At 51.6% G+C, this 16,313-nt stretch overlaps 1 protein-coding gene across 1 annotated transcript; it reads left to right on the forward strand.

The window, feature by feature from the left end:
• The first annotated feature begins 74 nt into the window (after positions 1-74).
• espnla (espin like a) lies at positions 75-16,249 on the forward strand. Its single transcript, XM_084676328.1, has 11 exons — positions 75-920; positions 1,901-2,091; positions 3,916-4,102; positions 4,796-4,978; positions 5,156-5,287; positions 13,024-13,188; positions 13,301-13,459; positions 13,540-13,665; positions 13,742-13,900; positions 14,128-14,292; positions 14,494-16,249. Exons 1-11 carry the CDS (start codon positions 627-629, stop codon positions 15,997-15,999), a joined length of 3,267 nt encoding a protein of 1,088 aa, XP_084532454.1. The 5' UTR covers positions 75-626; the 3' UTR covers positions 16,000-16,249.
• Positions 16,250-16,313: the final 64 nt, after the last annotated feature.

Here is a 16,313-nt window from a genome sequence, read left to right on the forward strand (position 1 = left end):
GTGTTAAAGAGCGACTTGTCTTAATCCCAGGTGAGTTGTAATCTCCCGGATTATACCTAATGACCATTCCCTTTGCCCTTAAGAGATCAAGATGAATTTTAAAAAAAGCTGTTAATATATATCGCTGGCTGTAATCTGCAGGGCCTGGCCGCGGCCAGCTCCCGTTACTCTGGTTTCCATGGCGGCTCACGCCTGGTCAACGGTGCGTGTGCAAGCGTGCTCTCAGCACAAAGAGGGCAGCGCGCTGCGAGGAGCACGGCTTTGTGTCTCTACCCGTCTGTCATTACCTCTCTGACTCACTGGCTCTGACCCCCCCCCAGCCCCCCGCCTGCCAGCTGTTTGCCACCACGGTGTCGCTTACCTGCCGGGGAGGAGGTGTGTATATGTGAGTGTGTGTATGAGACCATGTGTATGAGACCATGTGTATGAGAGAGTGCTGCCTGGGACAGGAGCCTCCAGTTGTCCTGTGAGCAGCACAGTGAGCAGCACAGTGAGCAGCACAGTGAGCAGCACAGTGAGCAGCACAGTGAGCAGCACAGTGAGCAGCACAGTGAGCAGCACAGTGAGCAGCACAGTGAGCAGCACAGTGAGCAGCACAGTGAGCAGCACAGTGAGCCTGTGTGAGGATGGTTCTCCACCAGGCTCTGCAGGCAGCTGGCTGTGGGGACCTGTCTGTGCTGCGGGGGCTTGCTGCCTCTGGGGGCGTTTCCCCTGACATCACCGACCTCCAGGGGGCGGGGCCTCTGCACCACGCGGCGCGCTGTGGACGTCTGGAGGTGCTGCGCCTCCTGGTGGAGGAGCTGGGGATGCGGCCGGATCCCAGAGCCCGGAACAAGGCCACCCCTGCCCACGATGCCGCCGCCACGGGAAATGCCCGCGAGCTGGAGTGGCTGGTGGAGCAGGCAGGCTGCAGCCTGGAGGTCAGTCTGCTGGAGCAGGGAGGCTGCAGCCTGGAGGTCAGTCTGGGGGGAGGGAGGGAGGCTGCAGCCTGGAGGTCAGTCTGGGGGGAGGGAGGCTGCAGCCTGGAGGTCAGTCTGGGGGGAGGCTGCAGCATGGAGGTCAGTCTGGGGGAGGGAGGGAGGCTGCAGCCTGGAGGTCAGTCTGGGGGGAGGGAGGCTGCAGCCTGGAGGTCAGTCTGGGGGGAGAGAGGCTGCAGCCTGGAGGTCAGTCTGGGGGAGGTAGGGAGGCTGGAGGTCAGTCTGGGGGGAGGGAGGCTGCAGCCTGGTGGTCAGTCTGGGGGGAGGGAGGCTGCAGCATGGAGGTCAGTCTGGGGGAGGGAGGGAGGCTGCAGCCTGGAGGTCAGTCTGGGGGGAGGGAGGCTGCAGCATGGAGGTCAGTCTGGGGGGAGGGAGGCTGCAGCATGGAGGTCAGTCTGGGGGGGGGGGGGTTGGTCTGGAGGTGAGATGTATCTGTCATGGTTCCTGTGTTCTCCAGACTGTCATGGTTCCTGTGTTCTCCAGACTGTCATGGTTCCTGTGTTCTCCAGACTGTCATGGTTCCTCTGTTCTCCAGACTGTCATGGTTCCTGTGTTCTCCAGACTGTCATGGTTCCTGTGTTCTCCAGACTGTCATGGTTCCTGTGTTCTCCAGACTGTCATGGTTCCTGTGTTCTCCAGACTGTCATGGTTCCTGTGTTCTCCAGACTGTCATGGTTCCTGTGTTCTCCAGACTGTCATGGTTCCTGTGTTCTCCAGACAGTCATGGTTCTGGTGTTCTCCAGACTGTCATGGTTCCTGTGTTCTCCAGATTGTCATGGTTCCTGTGTTCTCCAGACTGTCATGGTTCCTGTGTTCTCCAGACTGTCATGGTTCCTGTGTTCTCCAGACTGTCATGGTTCCTGTGTTCTCCAGACTGTCATGGTTCCTGTGTTCTCCAGACTGTCATGGTTCCTGTGTTTCAGGACCGAGATGCAGCAGGTAACACAGCTCTGCACCTGGCGGCACGATTCGGCTGGGCAGAGGTCGTTCATTGGCTGCTGTCTGCTGGGGGTGTGGCCGAGGCTGAGACGCTGTGCGGGGCTGTCCCCGCCCACTACGCTGCTGCCATGGGCAACCTGACCTGTCTGAAACTACTGCTGCACCAGGCCCCTGGGTAACACCTCTCTCTCTCTCTCTTTCTCTTTCTCTCTCTCTCTCGTTCTCTCTCTCTCTCTCTCTCTCTCTCTTACTCTCCCTCTCTCTGTCTCTCTCTCTTGCTCTCTCTTTCTCTTTCTTTTGCTCTGTCTTGCTCTCTCTCTCTTTCTTTTTCATTTCTCTCTCTCTGTCTCTCTCTCGTTTGCTCTCTCTCTCGTTCGCTCTCTCTTGCTCTCTCTCTCTCTCTCTCTCTTTCTTTTGCTCTCTTTTTTCTCTCTCTCTCTCTCTCTCTCTCTCTCTCTCTCTCTCTCTCTCTCTCTCTCTCTCTCTCTCTCTCTCTCTCTCTCTCTCTCTTGCTCTCTCTCTTGCTCTCTCTCTCTTGCTCTCCCTCTCTTTCTCTCTCTCTTGCTCTCTCTCTGTTTTTCGTTTGCTTTCTCTTTCTTTCGCTCTGTCTTGCTCTCTCTCTCTTTCTTTTTTATTCTCTCTCTCTCTCTCTCTTGCTCTCTCTCTCTCTCTCTCTCTCTCTCGTTCGCTCTCTCTTTCTCTCTCTCTCGCTCTGTCTTGCTCTCTCTCTCTTTCTTTTGCTCTCTTTTTCTCTCTTTCTTTCTCTCTTTTTCTCTCTCTCTTTTTCTCTCTCTCTCTCTCTCTCTCTCTCTCTCTCGTTCGCTCTCTCTTGCTCTCTCGCTCTCTCTCTCTCTCTCTCTTGCGCTCTCTCTCTCTCTCTCTGGTGAAGACGTCATATTCGAGATGGTAAAAGAAGCCACAGTTGATAATAATCCAGACACCTTTAGATCTGTTTGTTTTGAGGACTAGAGTGTCTCTCCTGGATTAGGGGCATGTTTACTCCTCGCATGACTCCTGTGACCCACAGAGAAAGCCTGGGGATATCCTGTGACACTAACCTGGTCCTGGGTGACGTGACATATGATCTTCAGGACATGGGGAACAAACACAGATCCACACACACTCAAGCTTCAGTCATCCGTGCCCCACTGAAACAGCAGAGACACAGCCACACAGGGTGTGTGAGGGCACCGTGATAGGGCCACTGGACCTGGGCCTAATTAAAGAGAAGAGGATCTGGAGAGAATAGGGCAGGGCAGTATGACCCACATATCGAACTACCCCGGGGGTTTTACTGCTAATCAGAATGGGAAACACTAGAGACCGATGTGGGTTAGGCCACAATTCAAGATTTTCAAAGTGTAACTAAACTATTTTTTTAGTTACACCCCATTGATTTCAACCCATCTCTTGATTTTGACTAATATTTGCTAGTGTAGTGTTTTAATTTGGTGTTGTTTTAAGTTATTAAATTAGTTAAGATACTCTGGCATGTTTATGTAACACTTTGAGAGTTTGAAGAACTACAAAAATTAGTATTAATGAAGAATCCACATTTTCACTAGAAAGCCCTCGACCCTCCTTTACTCTCCCCCTCCCCTCCTCTCCCCCCTCCCCTCCCCTCCCCTCCTCTCCCCCCTCCCCTCCTCTCCCCCCTCCCCCTGTAACAGACACCGTCAGGCCTGGATGGCTCTCTGCTCATGTCAGGTTCTCACACAGTCAGCCTCTCTGGGTTACCGGAAGGAAGGAGGTGGGAGGTGTATTTGCATGACACGGACAGGGTCACAGCATCACATGTGACCATCAGCAGTGCCTGAATAATGCAGGCTGGCACCAAGTCTATCACATGTCTGTGAGACAGAGATGGACACACCACAGATCAACATGTACAGAAGAGAGTTGACGCTGACCTTCTGACCTCTGTGTTGCATAACAGTTGCTGAGAATCTAAACGTGAACATCCCTCCCCAGTAGTCACCCTGTCCCCCCCACCTGCCAGGTGTGTGGAACGCCAGACAGCCTTGGGAGCCACGCCCCTCTACCTGGCGTGTCAGGAGGGCCGTCTGCACGTGGTGGAGTACCTAGTGAGGGACTGTGGGGCGGATGTGCAGCACAGGGCCAGGGACGGCATGACAGGCCTGCATGCTGCTGCACACATGGGCCACCTTGCTCTGGTGGTCTGGCTGGTAAGTGGCCCTCCCCCCTGGACTGCACCCTGGTCTCCCCCCTGGACTGCACCCAGGTCTCCCCACTGGTCTCCCCACTGGTCTCCCCACTGGTCTCCCCACTGGTCTCCCCACTGGTCTCCCCACTGGTCTCCCCACTGGTCTCCCCACTGGTCTCCCCACTGGTCTCCCACTGGTCTCCCCACTGGTCTCCCCACTGGTCTCCCCACTGGTCTCCCCACTGGTCTCCCCACTGGTCTCCCACTGGTCTCCCCATGGTCTCCCCACTGGTCTCCCCACTGGTCTCCCCACTGGTCTCCCCACTGGTCTCCCCATGGTCTCCCCACTGGTCTCCCCACTGGTCTCCCCACTGGTCTCCCACTGGTCTCCCCATGGTCTCCCCACTGGTCTCCCACTGGTCTCCCCACTGGTCTCCCCACTGGTCTCCCACTGGTCTCCCACTGGTCTCCCCATGGTCTCCCCACTGGTCTCCCACTGGTCTCCCACTGGTCTCCCCATGGTCTCCCCACTGGTCTCCCACTGGTCTCCCCATGGTCTCCCCACTGGTCTCCCCATGGTTTCCCCACTGGTCTCCCCATGGTTTCCCCACTGGTCTCCCCACTGGTCTCCCCACTGGTCTCCCCACTGGTCTCCCCACTGGTCTCCCCACTGGTCTCCCCACTCAGTCTGGTCCCCATGTCCTCTCTCTGGTAGGCCAACTTCACAGAGCTGAGTGTCTCCAGCCAGGACCAGGAGGGTGCCACCGCAGTGCACTTCGCCGCCTGCGGGGGTCACCATCGCGTGCTGGAGAGGCTGCTCCGCATGGGGGCCGCCCTCACCAGGGACCGCTGGGGAGGAACACCCCTGCACCACGCTGCCGAAAACGGGGAACTGGAGGTACGCTGTGTCACCTGTCCTTCCAGCAGAACTCTCCTTGTTCCTGTAGAACTGCAGCACTGTAGTCCAGTGGAATTCCCTACAATATAGTATGTTATGTACATAAATAGAATATAAGAAATAATTGTGAATGTAAACTTATTTTAATGTTGTTTGGCTCTGTTTCCCCCTCCCCAGTGCTGCAGGATCCTGTTAGCCAATCAGGTGGATGCGTCTGTGCAGGACATCGATGGCTTCACTGCAGCTGACTTGGCAGAGTACAACGGGCACTACGACTGTGCCAGCGTCCTGCGCACGGCCGAGAGATGTGTGAGCTTCCTCCACCATGCTAGCTACACCCTGCTAGCTACACCCTGTGAGCTACACCCTGTGAGCTACACCCTGCTAGCTACACCTGCTAGATACACCTTGCTAGCTACACCATGCTAGCTACACCCTGTGAGCTACGCCCTGCTAGCTACACCCTGCTAGCTATACCTGCTAGCTACACCATGCTAGGTACACCATGCTAGCTACACCCTGCTAGCAACATCCTGCTAGCTACACCCTGTTAGTTACACCCTGCTAGCTACACTCTGCTAGTTACACCCTGTTAGTTACATTCTGCTAGCTACACCTGCTAGCTACACCATGTTAGTTACACCCTGCTAGCTACACCCTGCTAGCTACACTCTGCTAGTTACACCCTGTTAGTGACACCCTGATAGCTACACCCTGCTAGCTACACCCTGTTAGTTTCACCCTGCTAGCTACACCCTGCTAGCTACACTCTGCTAGTTAAACCCTGCTAGCTACACCTGCTAGCTACACCATGCTTACCAAGCCTTGGTACGAGTCCCTAGTCATCCTGTCACCCTGCTAGCTAGACTAGCCCTGGTACCAAGAGAGGGAGGAAGAGAGAGAAGTTTCTCTGACCTGTTTTTCCTCTCAACTTCACCTGTCAGTCTGAGAGAGACGTGAGTGAGGGAGGCTGTGGGTGGGAGGCCAGGTGCTCAGGGAGGCTGTGGGTGGGAGGCCAGGTGCTCAGGGAGGCTGTGGGTGGGAGGCCAGGTGCTCAGGGAGGCTGTGGGTGGGAGGCCAGTTGCTGCTAAGCCCTTGTCCTGGAGATGACGGGCGGTTCAGTTGCAGATGAGAAACACTCTGAGACTCTTTTGTATTGTGTGGGTAAGCAAGACGCTCCTTAATCTGGATCGTCAATATTTTATGGCTGACACCTTTTGCACCTAGCCTCGACCTGAAAGCACAGAGGATCCTAATCAATCTAAGACGCAGACCTGAGAGACACATCTCTGTTCTTGGAAAGATCAAATGTTGGTTCATTGATTTGCAACAGAATCTTTTTTACCTATTCTCCATGTTATTATACACCCAGATGAAAACCTGATTAACCGATTCTCTCATGGGAAAAGCGGAACAAGCAACAAAAAAAAAGAGAGAAAACCTTTCTCAGACCGATCTGTCAACAAACTGACCCTCATTAACCTGTTAGCCACATGCTAGGAATATCCCTTTGGACTGACACAGAGAGACAGGCGAGAGGACAGGAGAGGAGGGGAAAGAAGGGGTGAGGAGAGAAGTGTTCATATATTTTATTTGAGAATGAGTGGGAGTCTGCTAGGCTATACCTAGAGTAATCCTCCCTCTTTATCACCCTCTCTATTTCTCCCTCTCTTCCTCCTTCCTTCCCTCCTGTTTCTCCCTCTTTCCACCCCTCCCTCCCTCAGTGGAGAGCTAATTAGCCGCGGGGTTGCTTGGCTGTGGGACGTGGATGGATCCGCTGGGAGAGGAGGGCCTATCGGTTACCTCTCTGTAGTGGCTCAGGTGGAGGGCCCGGGGCCGGTGGGGTTACGAGATCTGCAGGGTTCGGTTTCAGCGTTTTCACCGTTCTGATGCCTGGAAGCGGGCAACTCTATCCCTCCATGATGCCTGGGGAGCAGGATGTCACTGGCTTCAAACACTCGTTTGATTGTGTGTCATGTTATTTTCCAGAGTTTGGAAGTGACAAGTCTGTCACTCAAAGTGAGCACTCCAGTGTGTGTGTGGTAGAATCTACAGTATTATGTTACTCTGCAACTCAAAATTAGAGATGTAGTCTGTCAGGGTTTAGGCCCTCTCTGTCTGAGACGAGTCCAGGCTGCTGACTAAGTTTTATGTGTTAACACAATATGTTTACTTCCTGTTTGTCACTTGACAGCAAAGGATTTCCTATCCCAAGTAACTTCCTGTTCTGAAGAACAGAGGTGAAAGTGTCATATTTTAATCAAATTTCTGGTGGTGTTCCGGCATGTTCGCAAGCTTCAATCACACTTTGTAGCATTCGACCGCTTCTCCAGTGTCGGCACGACAGCCTCGTGTCCTTACTGTGACTCTAATGGATTGTTTGGGACTGCGTCCAGAGGGTTGCGTGCTTGGCTTCTCATGTCTGGTTTGTTCCCAGAGAAGGTTGCCTTCCCTGTGGACGCCTCTCTCAGTGCCTCTCTCAGAGCCTCTCTCAGTGCCTCTCTCAGTGCCTCTCTCAGTGCCTCTCTCAGTGCCTCTCTCAGTGCCTCAGTGCCTCTCTCAGTGCCTCTCTCAGTGCCTCAGTGCCTCTCTCAGTGCCTCTCTCAGTGCCTCAGTGCCTCTCTCAGTGCCTCTGTCAGTGCCTCTTTCTGCCTCTCTCTGTGCCTCTCTCTGTGCCTCTCTCAGTGCCTCTCTCTGTGCCTCTCTCTGTGCCTCTCTCTGTGCCTCTCTCTGTGCCTCTCTCTGTGCCTCTCTCAGTGCCTCTCTCAGTGCCTCTCTCAGTGCCTCTCTCTGTGCCTCTCTCTGTGCCTCTCTCTGTGCCTCTCTCAGTGCCTCTCTCTGCCTCTCTCAGTGCCTCTCTCTGTGCCTCTTTCTGTGCCTCTCTCTGTGCCTCTCTCTGTGCCTCTCTCAGTGCCTCTCTCTGCCTCTCTCAGTGCCTCTCTCAGTGCCTCTCTCAGTGCCTCTCTCAGTGCCTCTCTCAGTGCCTCTCTCTGTGCCTCTCTCTGTGCCTCTCTCAGTGCCTCTCTCTGCCTCTCTCTCTGCCTCTCTCAGTGCTTCTCTCAGTGCCTCTCTCAGTGCCTCTCTCAGTGCCTCTCTCTCTGCCTCTCTCAGTGCCTCTCTCAGTGCCTCTCTCTGCCTCTCTCTCTGCCTCTCTCAGTGCCTCTCTCAGTGCCTCTCTCAGTGCCTCTCTCAGTGCCTCTCTCAGTGCCTCTCTCAGTGCCTCTCTCAGTGCCTCTCTCAAACAGCTGCAATCAAATAAACAGCTGGCGACGCCGGGTTTATTTTACACTCATCTACAACTTCCCCTCTCCATTCACAACAAGCACTTGGAAATGACACAAGTTTCTGTAAGCAGGGCTGTTGTTTCCAGAAAAGCTTGGATCATCTTTAAGCTGGCCTCCATGTACTGTACATAGCAGTAATGTGTATACATAATATATATCATCTACTCACAGATACTCTTCCAGTTGGGTTGTCATTGTCTCAGTTGTTGGTCAAAAAGAACAAGCTGTCTGTCAATAACAAAGTCTGTAAACAGGCCGTGAAGTCTACCAGCGGCTGGATGGGGGAGAGCTCAATCTTATGGGGGGGTGGAAGAACACCTCGGATATGAAGCTGATTGTCTCCACTAGAGGGGAGTAAGGATTGAGCCTGTCTCTTCTCAGCTCAGCCTGGCTCGAGGACAGAGGGGCCCAGGCTGGTTCTGGTTAAACCCTCATCATCTCTCACTTCACAGAGGGCTTCCAGCCCCAGAGATTCATCTTGGTAGAATCACACAGCCTTTGATGAAGCGGAGCTGAGTTTATCACTACTGGGGAGGCTCTGTCTCACTCTGTCCATCACTCACCTGTCTCACTCTCCATTACTCACCTGTCTCACTCTCTCCATCACTCATCTGTCTCACTCTCTCCATCATTCACCTGTCTCACTCTCCATTACTCACCTGTCTCACTCTCTACATCACTCACCGGTCTCACTCTCTCCATCACTCACCTGTCTCACTCTCTCCATTACTCACCTGTCTCACTCTCTCCATCACTCATCTGTCTCACTCTCTACATCACTCACCTGTCTCACTCTCTCCATCACTCATCTGCCTCCAAATGTGTCAGGCGATCAAAAGGACAAATCCAGGGCGGGTGTAGCTCAGTGGTGGAGTATGGGACAGTAGATCCAGAGGTCGCAGGTTTGAATCCCCATCTGTACTTCACTTTGGATAACATCTAACATCTTCTAAATGAATTATGATTTCTCTGTTTTCAGTCTCGGATATTGAATGTGATTTGTGTTTGAGAAACTGGCAAAAGGTGGAAAGGGTTTCAGCTGTGTCCGGTCTCCTGGTTTTCCTCTGTGCTGTATCTGGTTTCCTCCTGGATTGCCTGGGAGGATGCAGGTCAGCTGGTTGAGCTCAGACTGGAGGAAGTGAAACGTTGGTTGTGGAGGTGCATCCCGTGTGTGTGTCACCTGATCCTGCAGGATGCGGTGGATAGTTGTCACAACAGTCGCCTGCGTCCTCAGAACTACTCATTCTCGCTAATGAGCTTCTCTGATACAAGATCTGCTGCTTATCTCTCCTCATCGCTGCAGGCATAATGTCAACAGGAGTTTTACCAGACTATTAACTCATACCTCCCCTACTGTAATTGGCAGCTTTTCCCACTTGACATGAAAACCATCTCAGTTCAAATCTGATTAAAGTCGCATCATTAAACAGACCTTTTTACTTTTTCTAAATTAAAAGGGTTTCACAGACGCTCTTAAACTAGACGTCAACTCACTGAGACCCACCTTAACCCTGGACCAGGTGAACCCTAACCCTGGACCAGGTGAAACTACCACACATTCCCCCCCATCGTCTTAAATGTCTAGAAATCTCGGAGGCGTCGAGCGGAGTGTTCCTCTCACTGGCCGTGAGTGGAAAAAGCCCCGTAACCTTCAGGATAAAGTGTTTCTCAGGATAAAGTGTTTCTCAGGATAAAGTGTTTCTCAAGATAAAGTGTTTCTGTTCTGGCTGCTTTGACAACCTCCCTCTGTTACCTCTCTGTGCCACAACATGGACATTGGTTTGTCCCTGCATTAGTGACATTACCGGCCACCCAATCCCACCTCTTAATAATTAACGGCATTCTCCGATCAGAGTTTATTGTTTATTGCCTGGCGCCGTCGTAGTCAGTGACAGAGACGAGCGATTGTTGATGAGGGTGTCAAACGGCAGGAGGCTGATCGACAGACTGTGTCCTGAGACTAGACTTGTGTTGTCCCGGGAACGGAGGAGTTGTCTGGATCGCTGAGTCGCCGGGGAGACTGCTGCTGCTCACACAGTCTACTCTGTAGGCTGGTGGAACTGCTGTTCAAGGTCGGATTGGTTTGTTTGAGATTTGTGTTTGTGTCTCAGCATTTTTTATCTGGGTTGTGCTGTTGTTTTCTGTGTAGCTGTTACATGTATGGGTTTACTTCTATATGACATGTGTTTCTCGTTAAATGAATATTAGAGTTTTTTATATTGACATCACACAGTTAATCACAAAATGATGAAATACACCAATACATATACATTATTGCTCTATATTAAATAGAAAGCACTTTAATAATCTGACTTGAAATTGAAAACATTTAAATTAAAGGCATATTTCATATTTTATGGTCAGGGTTAGGATTGTTATTTGCTGTTCTAAGCATCTAAGCCATCTGAATCTGAACCATAACTTGTCTCTCACTTACAGCCCCAATTTCAGAAAAGTTGGGACGTTGTATAAAATAAAAAACGGAAAACAATTATTTACAAATCTCATAAACCTATTATGTTATTCACAATAGAACATATAAAACATGTCAAATGTTTAATCTGATGGAATGTACCATTTTAAGGAAAAAATAAGGTCATTTTGAATATGATGGCGGCAACACTGTCAAAAAAGGTTGGGACCAGGCTACGTTCACCACTGTGGAGCATCCGGACCAGGCTACGTTCACCACTGTGGAGCATCTGGACCAGGCTACGTTCACCACTGTGGAGCATCTGGACCAGGCTACGTTCACCACTGTGTAGCATCCGGACCAGGCTACGTTCACCACTGTGTGGCATCCGGACCAGGCTACGTTCACCACTGTGGAGCATCCCCTCTTCTTTTAACAACAGCCTGTATCTGTCTGGGAACTGAGAACAGTTGCTGGAGTTGTGGGAGAAGAACATTGTCCCTTTTGTGTCTGATACAGAATTCTTGCTGCTCAACAGCTTTCTGGAATTGGAGTTGTACAACATCTGACGCACCAGATAAGATCGATGCTTTGCGGCTAAAATAATTCAGATTTGATGACAGTGCTTGGAGGTCTTTCCTTAATAGTTGCTTTGATTTAGGTGAAATCAGGCTTCATCAGATCCATACGTGCCAGCTGCTAGGATCATCAGCTGGACAGTGATAACATCATAACAGCAAAGTACTACAAATATATTAATTAAGTATCTGCTTTTACCCAAAGTGAGGTACAGGGGGGATTTGATCCTGTGACCTCAATCCAATGGTCTAACCACTGAGTTATGTGGTTAACATATGAATTGTGTTCTCAGGATGGATGTGAGTTGTTCCTCCTGGGTGTGGAGAACCCACCCTGGGAGATCACTGAGGTAAAGACATGTATTTACATCTGGAAGCCCCTATGTGGGACATGTATTTACATCTGGAAGCCCCTATGTGGGATTCTCACCTTTCTGTATACATTCCAGGTGGCGATCCGTCACTGTAAACCTCCTTATCTGGATCATACAACGCTGGTTCGCTGTACTGGACTTGATTTAGTGTGTCAAAGAATGGCCTCTCTTTAGGAAACCTGGACAGGTTGCTAGTGGTGTAATCGTGTCTGAAAAAACATGTATATATACTCTTAAGAGCTAATGTGGAGGGTAATAAGTAGGAATGCTGTTTATCCGTGAAGAATTAAGTGGCTCTACATTGACAGTACCTGTATGTACTCTGGTCTATACCGCTGCCCACTGCCAATTAATCAGTTGGCCAAACAAGCCCGGACCCTTGGCAGCTCAGTGTGAGAGGGGTTCCTGAGGGCCTGTTTTTCTGCAACACTGAGTGAGGCTTCATCTCTAAGCTGCTGTTCCCTGTCTGTGTGGCCTGGAGCAGGGGAGGATCAGTGCAGGAGAGACCAGCAGGCTGTGAGCAGGAGAGACCAGCAGGCTGTGAGCAGGAGAGACCAGCAGGCTGTGAGCAGGAGAGACCAGCAGGCTGTTAGCAGGAGAGACCAGCAGGTTGTGAGCAGGAGAGACCAGCAGGCTGTTAGCAGGAGAGACCAGCAGGCTGTTAGCAGGAGAGACCAGCAGGTTGTGAGCAGGAGAGACCAGCAGGCTGTTAGCAGGAGAGACCAGCAGGCTGTGAGCAGGAGAGACCAGCAGGCTGTGAGCAGGAGAGACCAGCAGGCTGTGAGCACGTCTGGGTCGTGATTAGGAGAAGGTGCTGATGAAAACCAAATGCAGCTCATGAAACCCTCAGATGAGGAGAAGGGTCGAGGACGCTGAACTGTTCTGAGAAGGTCGCAGAGGGATTTGGTTCCCCGCAGCTCCACCCGCTCGCCCCACCCACCCTCAACCCCCTGTTCTCTGTTTGTGCGTTAATGTATTACACAACTTCTGTGATGTATTACACAACTTCTGGGAAGTTTACTCCCTGCTTGAGCGATGTCACAGCATATTTGGTGTTCGACATCAAAGTGCTGTGCGAGGACCACCTCATGGAGGCCCAGCACGCAGCGCGAAGCGCGCAGCAGCCCCTGCCTTTGATGTTGTGTGTGTGTGTGTGCGTGTGTGTTTAATGCTGTCCTTGGAGAGCTACGTTTGAAATGCATTCTGCATGGAGTCCATTAGGATGTTACAGGTTCATTAAGGGGGGGGATGTAAATGTTTCCATGTCTTCAGCCTCCCTGTGGTGGTGTGAACCTGTGCCAGCTCTGTCCTGAACCCAGGACGTGCTGCTCTAACCCAGCTGGGTCTCACTCTCCCTCCAGAGTTTGACTGTGTTTTCTCCTCCGGTGTCGCACAGCCCTTCGCTGCGGATCAGCCCGTTGAGGAAACAGACCCCGCAGAAGAGGAAGTGAAGGGGAAGACAGCTGTCTCCTGGCAACCCAGCAAAGGGGACTACTACCATCGCCTTAGTGACCCACAAAGGGACTGTCACAGCTGTGGTAGAGAGATGGAGAGCTTGAAGGTTTGAGGAACACTTCGACCAAAAAAAAGAAAAAAACACTTAAATGTGCTTTTATCCTTTTTTATCATCTCACTCTCAATTCAAGGTGTAACAAGCACCTTTGTTGTCCTAGCAGCCAGAGTCTGAGGATGCAGCCCAGGCCAGGTACCCCACAGCCCCCTCCCTCTCACATCAAGAGGGTTTCCTGGGAGATAAAAAACGTCTCACCAGTATGAAATCCATAAATTCTCTGAAGGTATCAGGAACTGGGGACATTCTTGCAAGACGAATGGTAACTACTTTCCACATGAGATCCTATTCTTTAGATTCAGTTCATCCACGCTAACAAATCTTTCTCTATATATCTTCAAGTCGGCTCCAGAGACAACTCGGAATGTGACGCTAGATGACAAGAAAGGTTTCCTGGGAGATAAAAAACTTCTCACTAATATGAAGTCCATCTGTTCTCTGAAGTCAGGGATCAGTGCAGCACAACAGGTCTGTACGTTCAATCTGAGACCTGTTTATATTCTGTTTATCAAATCTAACTGACTGTTCCGTCTTACTACGGTAGCTTGGCAAACCTGCTGAACAGACATCTAACATCCTGCCTCAGAAGTTGATGTTGGGTGACTCTAAAGGCCTCATGGGAGACAAGAAACTCTTGAACAATATCAAGTCCATAACCTCTCTGAAGGAATCAGGAATTGGGGGAACCTTCACTGGACAAGTCGTAAGTACTTTAGTAACTAGTAGGGGTGTACAGAGATGCCATTATCTGTATCTGTTTACCCCCAGAATGATCTGTATTCAGATAGAAACCAGAAGTGGGTAGGGCTTAAACCAGAATTGTTTTTTCTTTTTCGTGCTATTTATTTTACTTTCCTTCTTCAAAGTCTTCCTGTCTGTGAACTGAAGTGGAGGGTTTGATACTGACAGGAAGTGGTGTTCCTCCCACAGAGCAAGATGGTGGTTCTGCCCACGGAGGAGGCCAATCTGTCAGACATCGACTACCTGGTTCCCACTCATGACGAGCGTGGCAGGCCCATCGCAGAGTGGAAGAGGCAGGTCATGGTGCGCCAGCTGCAGGCCCGGCTGCTGGACGAGGAGGACCAGCGCAGGAAGGTGAGATGCAGCAGAGGTGATTCAAGCTTCCTCTTCCTGTGCTGTGTCATGTCTCGCTGTGCATCAGCCCCCTGAGGAGATAGAAATGCAGAAGCCTGTTGTTGGTCCAGTGGTTAATCCATAGCACGCCATTACGTATCAGAAGAGAAATCCTACCTGGTAACGTTCTGTATGTTGATCCAGTGTTGGTCTCCTTGGCAGGAGTCCGGGAGCAGGTATGCCAAGGTGAGCTGGAGGTACTCCCAGGCCCACAACGCCATCCTGGGTCCGTTCGGGGAGCTTCTGACTGAGGACGATCTCATCTATCTGGAGAACCAGATCCAGAACGTGTCCATGCAGAAGAACTGCGAGGGCTACGAGCTGGAGCTGTCCCGCCTGGCCGAGGAGCTCAGGCACATCCTGCCAGCGCCCATCGTCAACATCTCCGTCAACGCGCAGTTTGGCAACGTCAAAGCGGAGCTCTCGCTGCCGGTGTGGTGCAACCGCATCTCGGGTATTGTGAAGAGCATGTCCTTGCTCATGACCAACCTGTCGGACCAGCCGTACTGCAAGATGCCCAACACAGATCTGGTGACGGTGTTCGGTCAGACCCCCGAGCGCCAGACCTCCAACCGTGGCCGCAGGGAGAGCCGCGAGAAGATCGAAAGCGAGATCCAGCAGTTTGGCGTCTCGGTGAGGAACCTGAAGTCGACCTTTGAGGGCGAGAGCTCGTCTCTGTCCGAGAACACGGTCTGTGAGTCGCTTCTGTCCCCTCCCACGCATGAGGAGGAGGAGAAGAAGGAGGAGGGAGGGAGGGGGGAAGAGCAACACAGGGAGCAGAACAGCGACTCGGGTGGAGACTATGAGGAGAACGTGGTGAACGTCAGAGAGACCACCAGCCTCAGGAAGGAGCGCATCGTGGTCCTGTTCCTCGGCCACTGGAAGAAGTCGGCCTACACCGTGACCCTGAGAAGCAGGGACGCCGCCGAGAGGAAGTCAAGCACAGACGGCGGCGTGGCCGGGGAGAAGACAGGAGTGGAGCGCAAGCACAGCGCGGAAGGCTCTCCCACCAAGAAGATGATGGAGAACAGCTCTATGGGACACTTTTTCAAGCAGCGGAGCGCCGTCAACAAGATGATGAACAACTGGAGGAACATGACCTCCAGCGTCCCCTCCAGGCAGGTCCGCCGCCTCCACAAACAGCAGGCCCTCTTCTCCCCGGAACAGTTCCTGCCGCGTGTGGACGGATGCTGCGTGGAGTACGACACCCTGACCCTGGATCTCTTCATGCTGGGGTACTTCCACATCCTGGAGCAGGAGCTTCCGGCAGAGGAGAGGAAGGTCAGGCACCTGCTCTGCTTTGAAGTGTTCGACCACCTGGGCCGCTTCACCTGGGAGACGGTCAGGGACTTTCACAAGGCCGTGGTGCAAGACATCGAGTCTGGGAACCGGGAGTGGAAAGACGGCTTTGAGGACCTCAAGGTGAAGTTCTTCGGGAATGCTCCTGAGTCCGAGGGGGAGAGTAAGACGAGCGTACAGGAGAAACAGTCGCTGCCAGAAGTCAGGAAGGTGCCCAAGGTCTTTGTTCAAACGCCGACCCCTGACGAAAGCATGCTGAAGAGAGGAACGGACATTTCCAGCTTCAGCAACGACGAGATCTGCAAGTACATCGACCGGAGTTTTGCTTTCTGGAAAGAGAAAGAGGCAGAGATTTTTGATTTTGAATAGTATTAGTGCTAATCTGTTTTATCTTTTTTGATATTTTTGTATAATTTGTAGTCAGCTGACATCAAGTTATTGGAAAACTATGGATTGCTAGGTGTATTGTAAATGTGTCTTTTCTGAGCGTGAACATTCAGCTGTTTTTCAATGTGTAAGATAAAAAGCATATAAATACAGTGTTCAACATTTCCAGTCCCCGACAAAGAGGGTAGAGTAAAGAGCTTAACAACTATGACAATAAACAATTAAGAAAATACTGAAATGTCTTTTTTTCTTCATACTTTTTTCATACTTTTTTGGAACACCGAGAACTTGTCTCA

Source organism: Hypomesus nipponensis, chromosome 16 (genome assembly GCF_054491055.1).
Source record: "Hypomesus nipponensis isolate SF chromosome 16, ASM5449105v1, whole genome shotgun sequence".
Taxonomy (NCBI): domain Eukaryota; kingdom Metazoa; phylum Chordata; class Actinopteri; order Osmeriformes; family Osmeridae; genus Hypomesus; species Hypomesus nipponensis.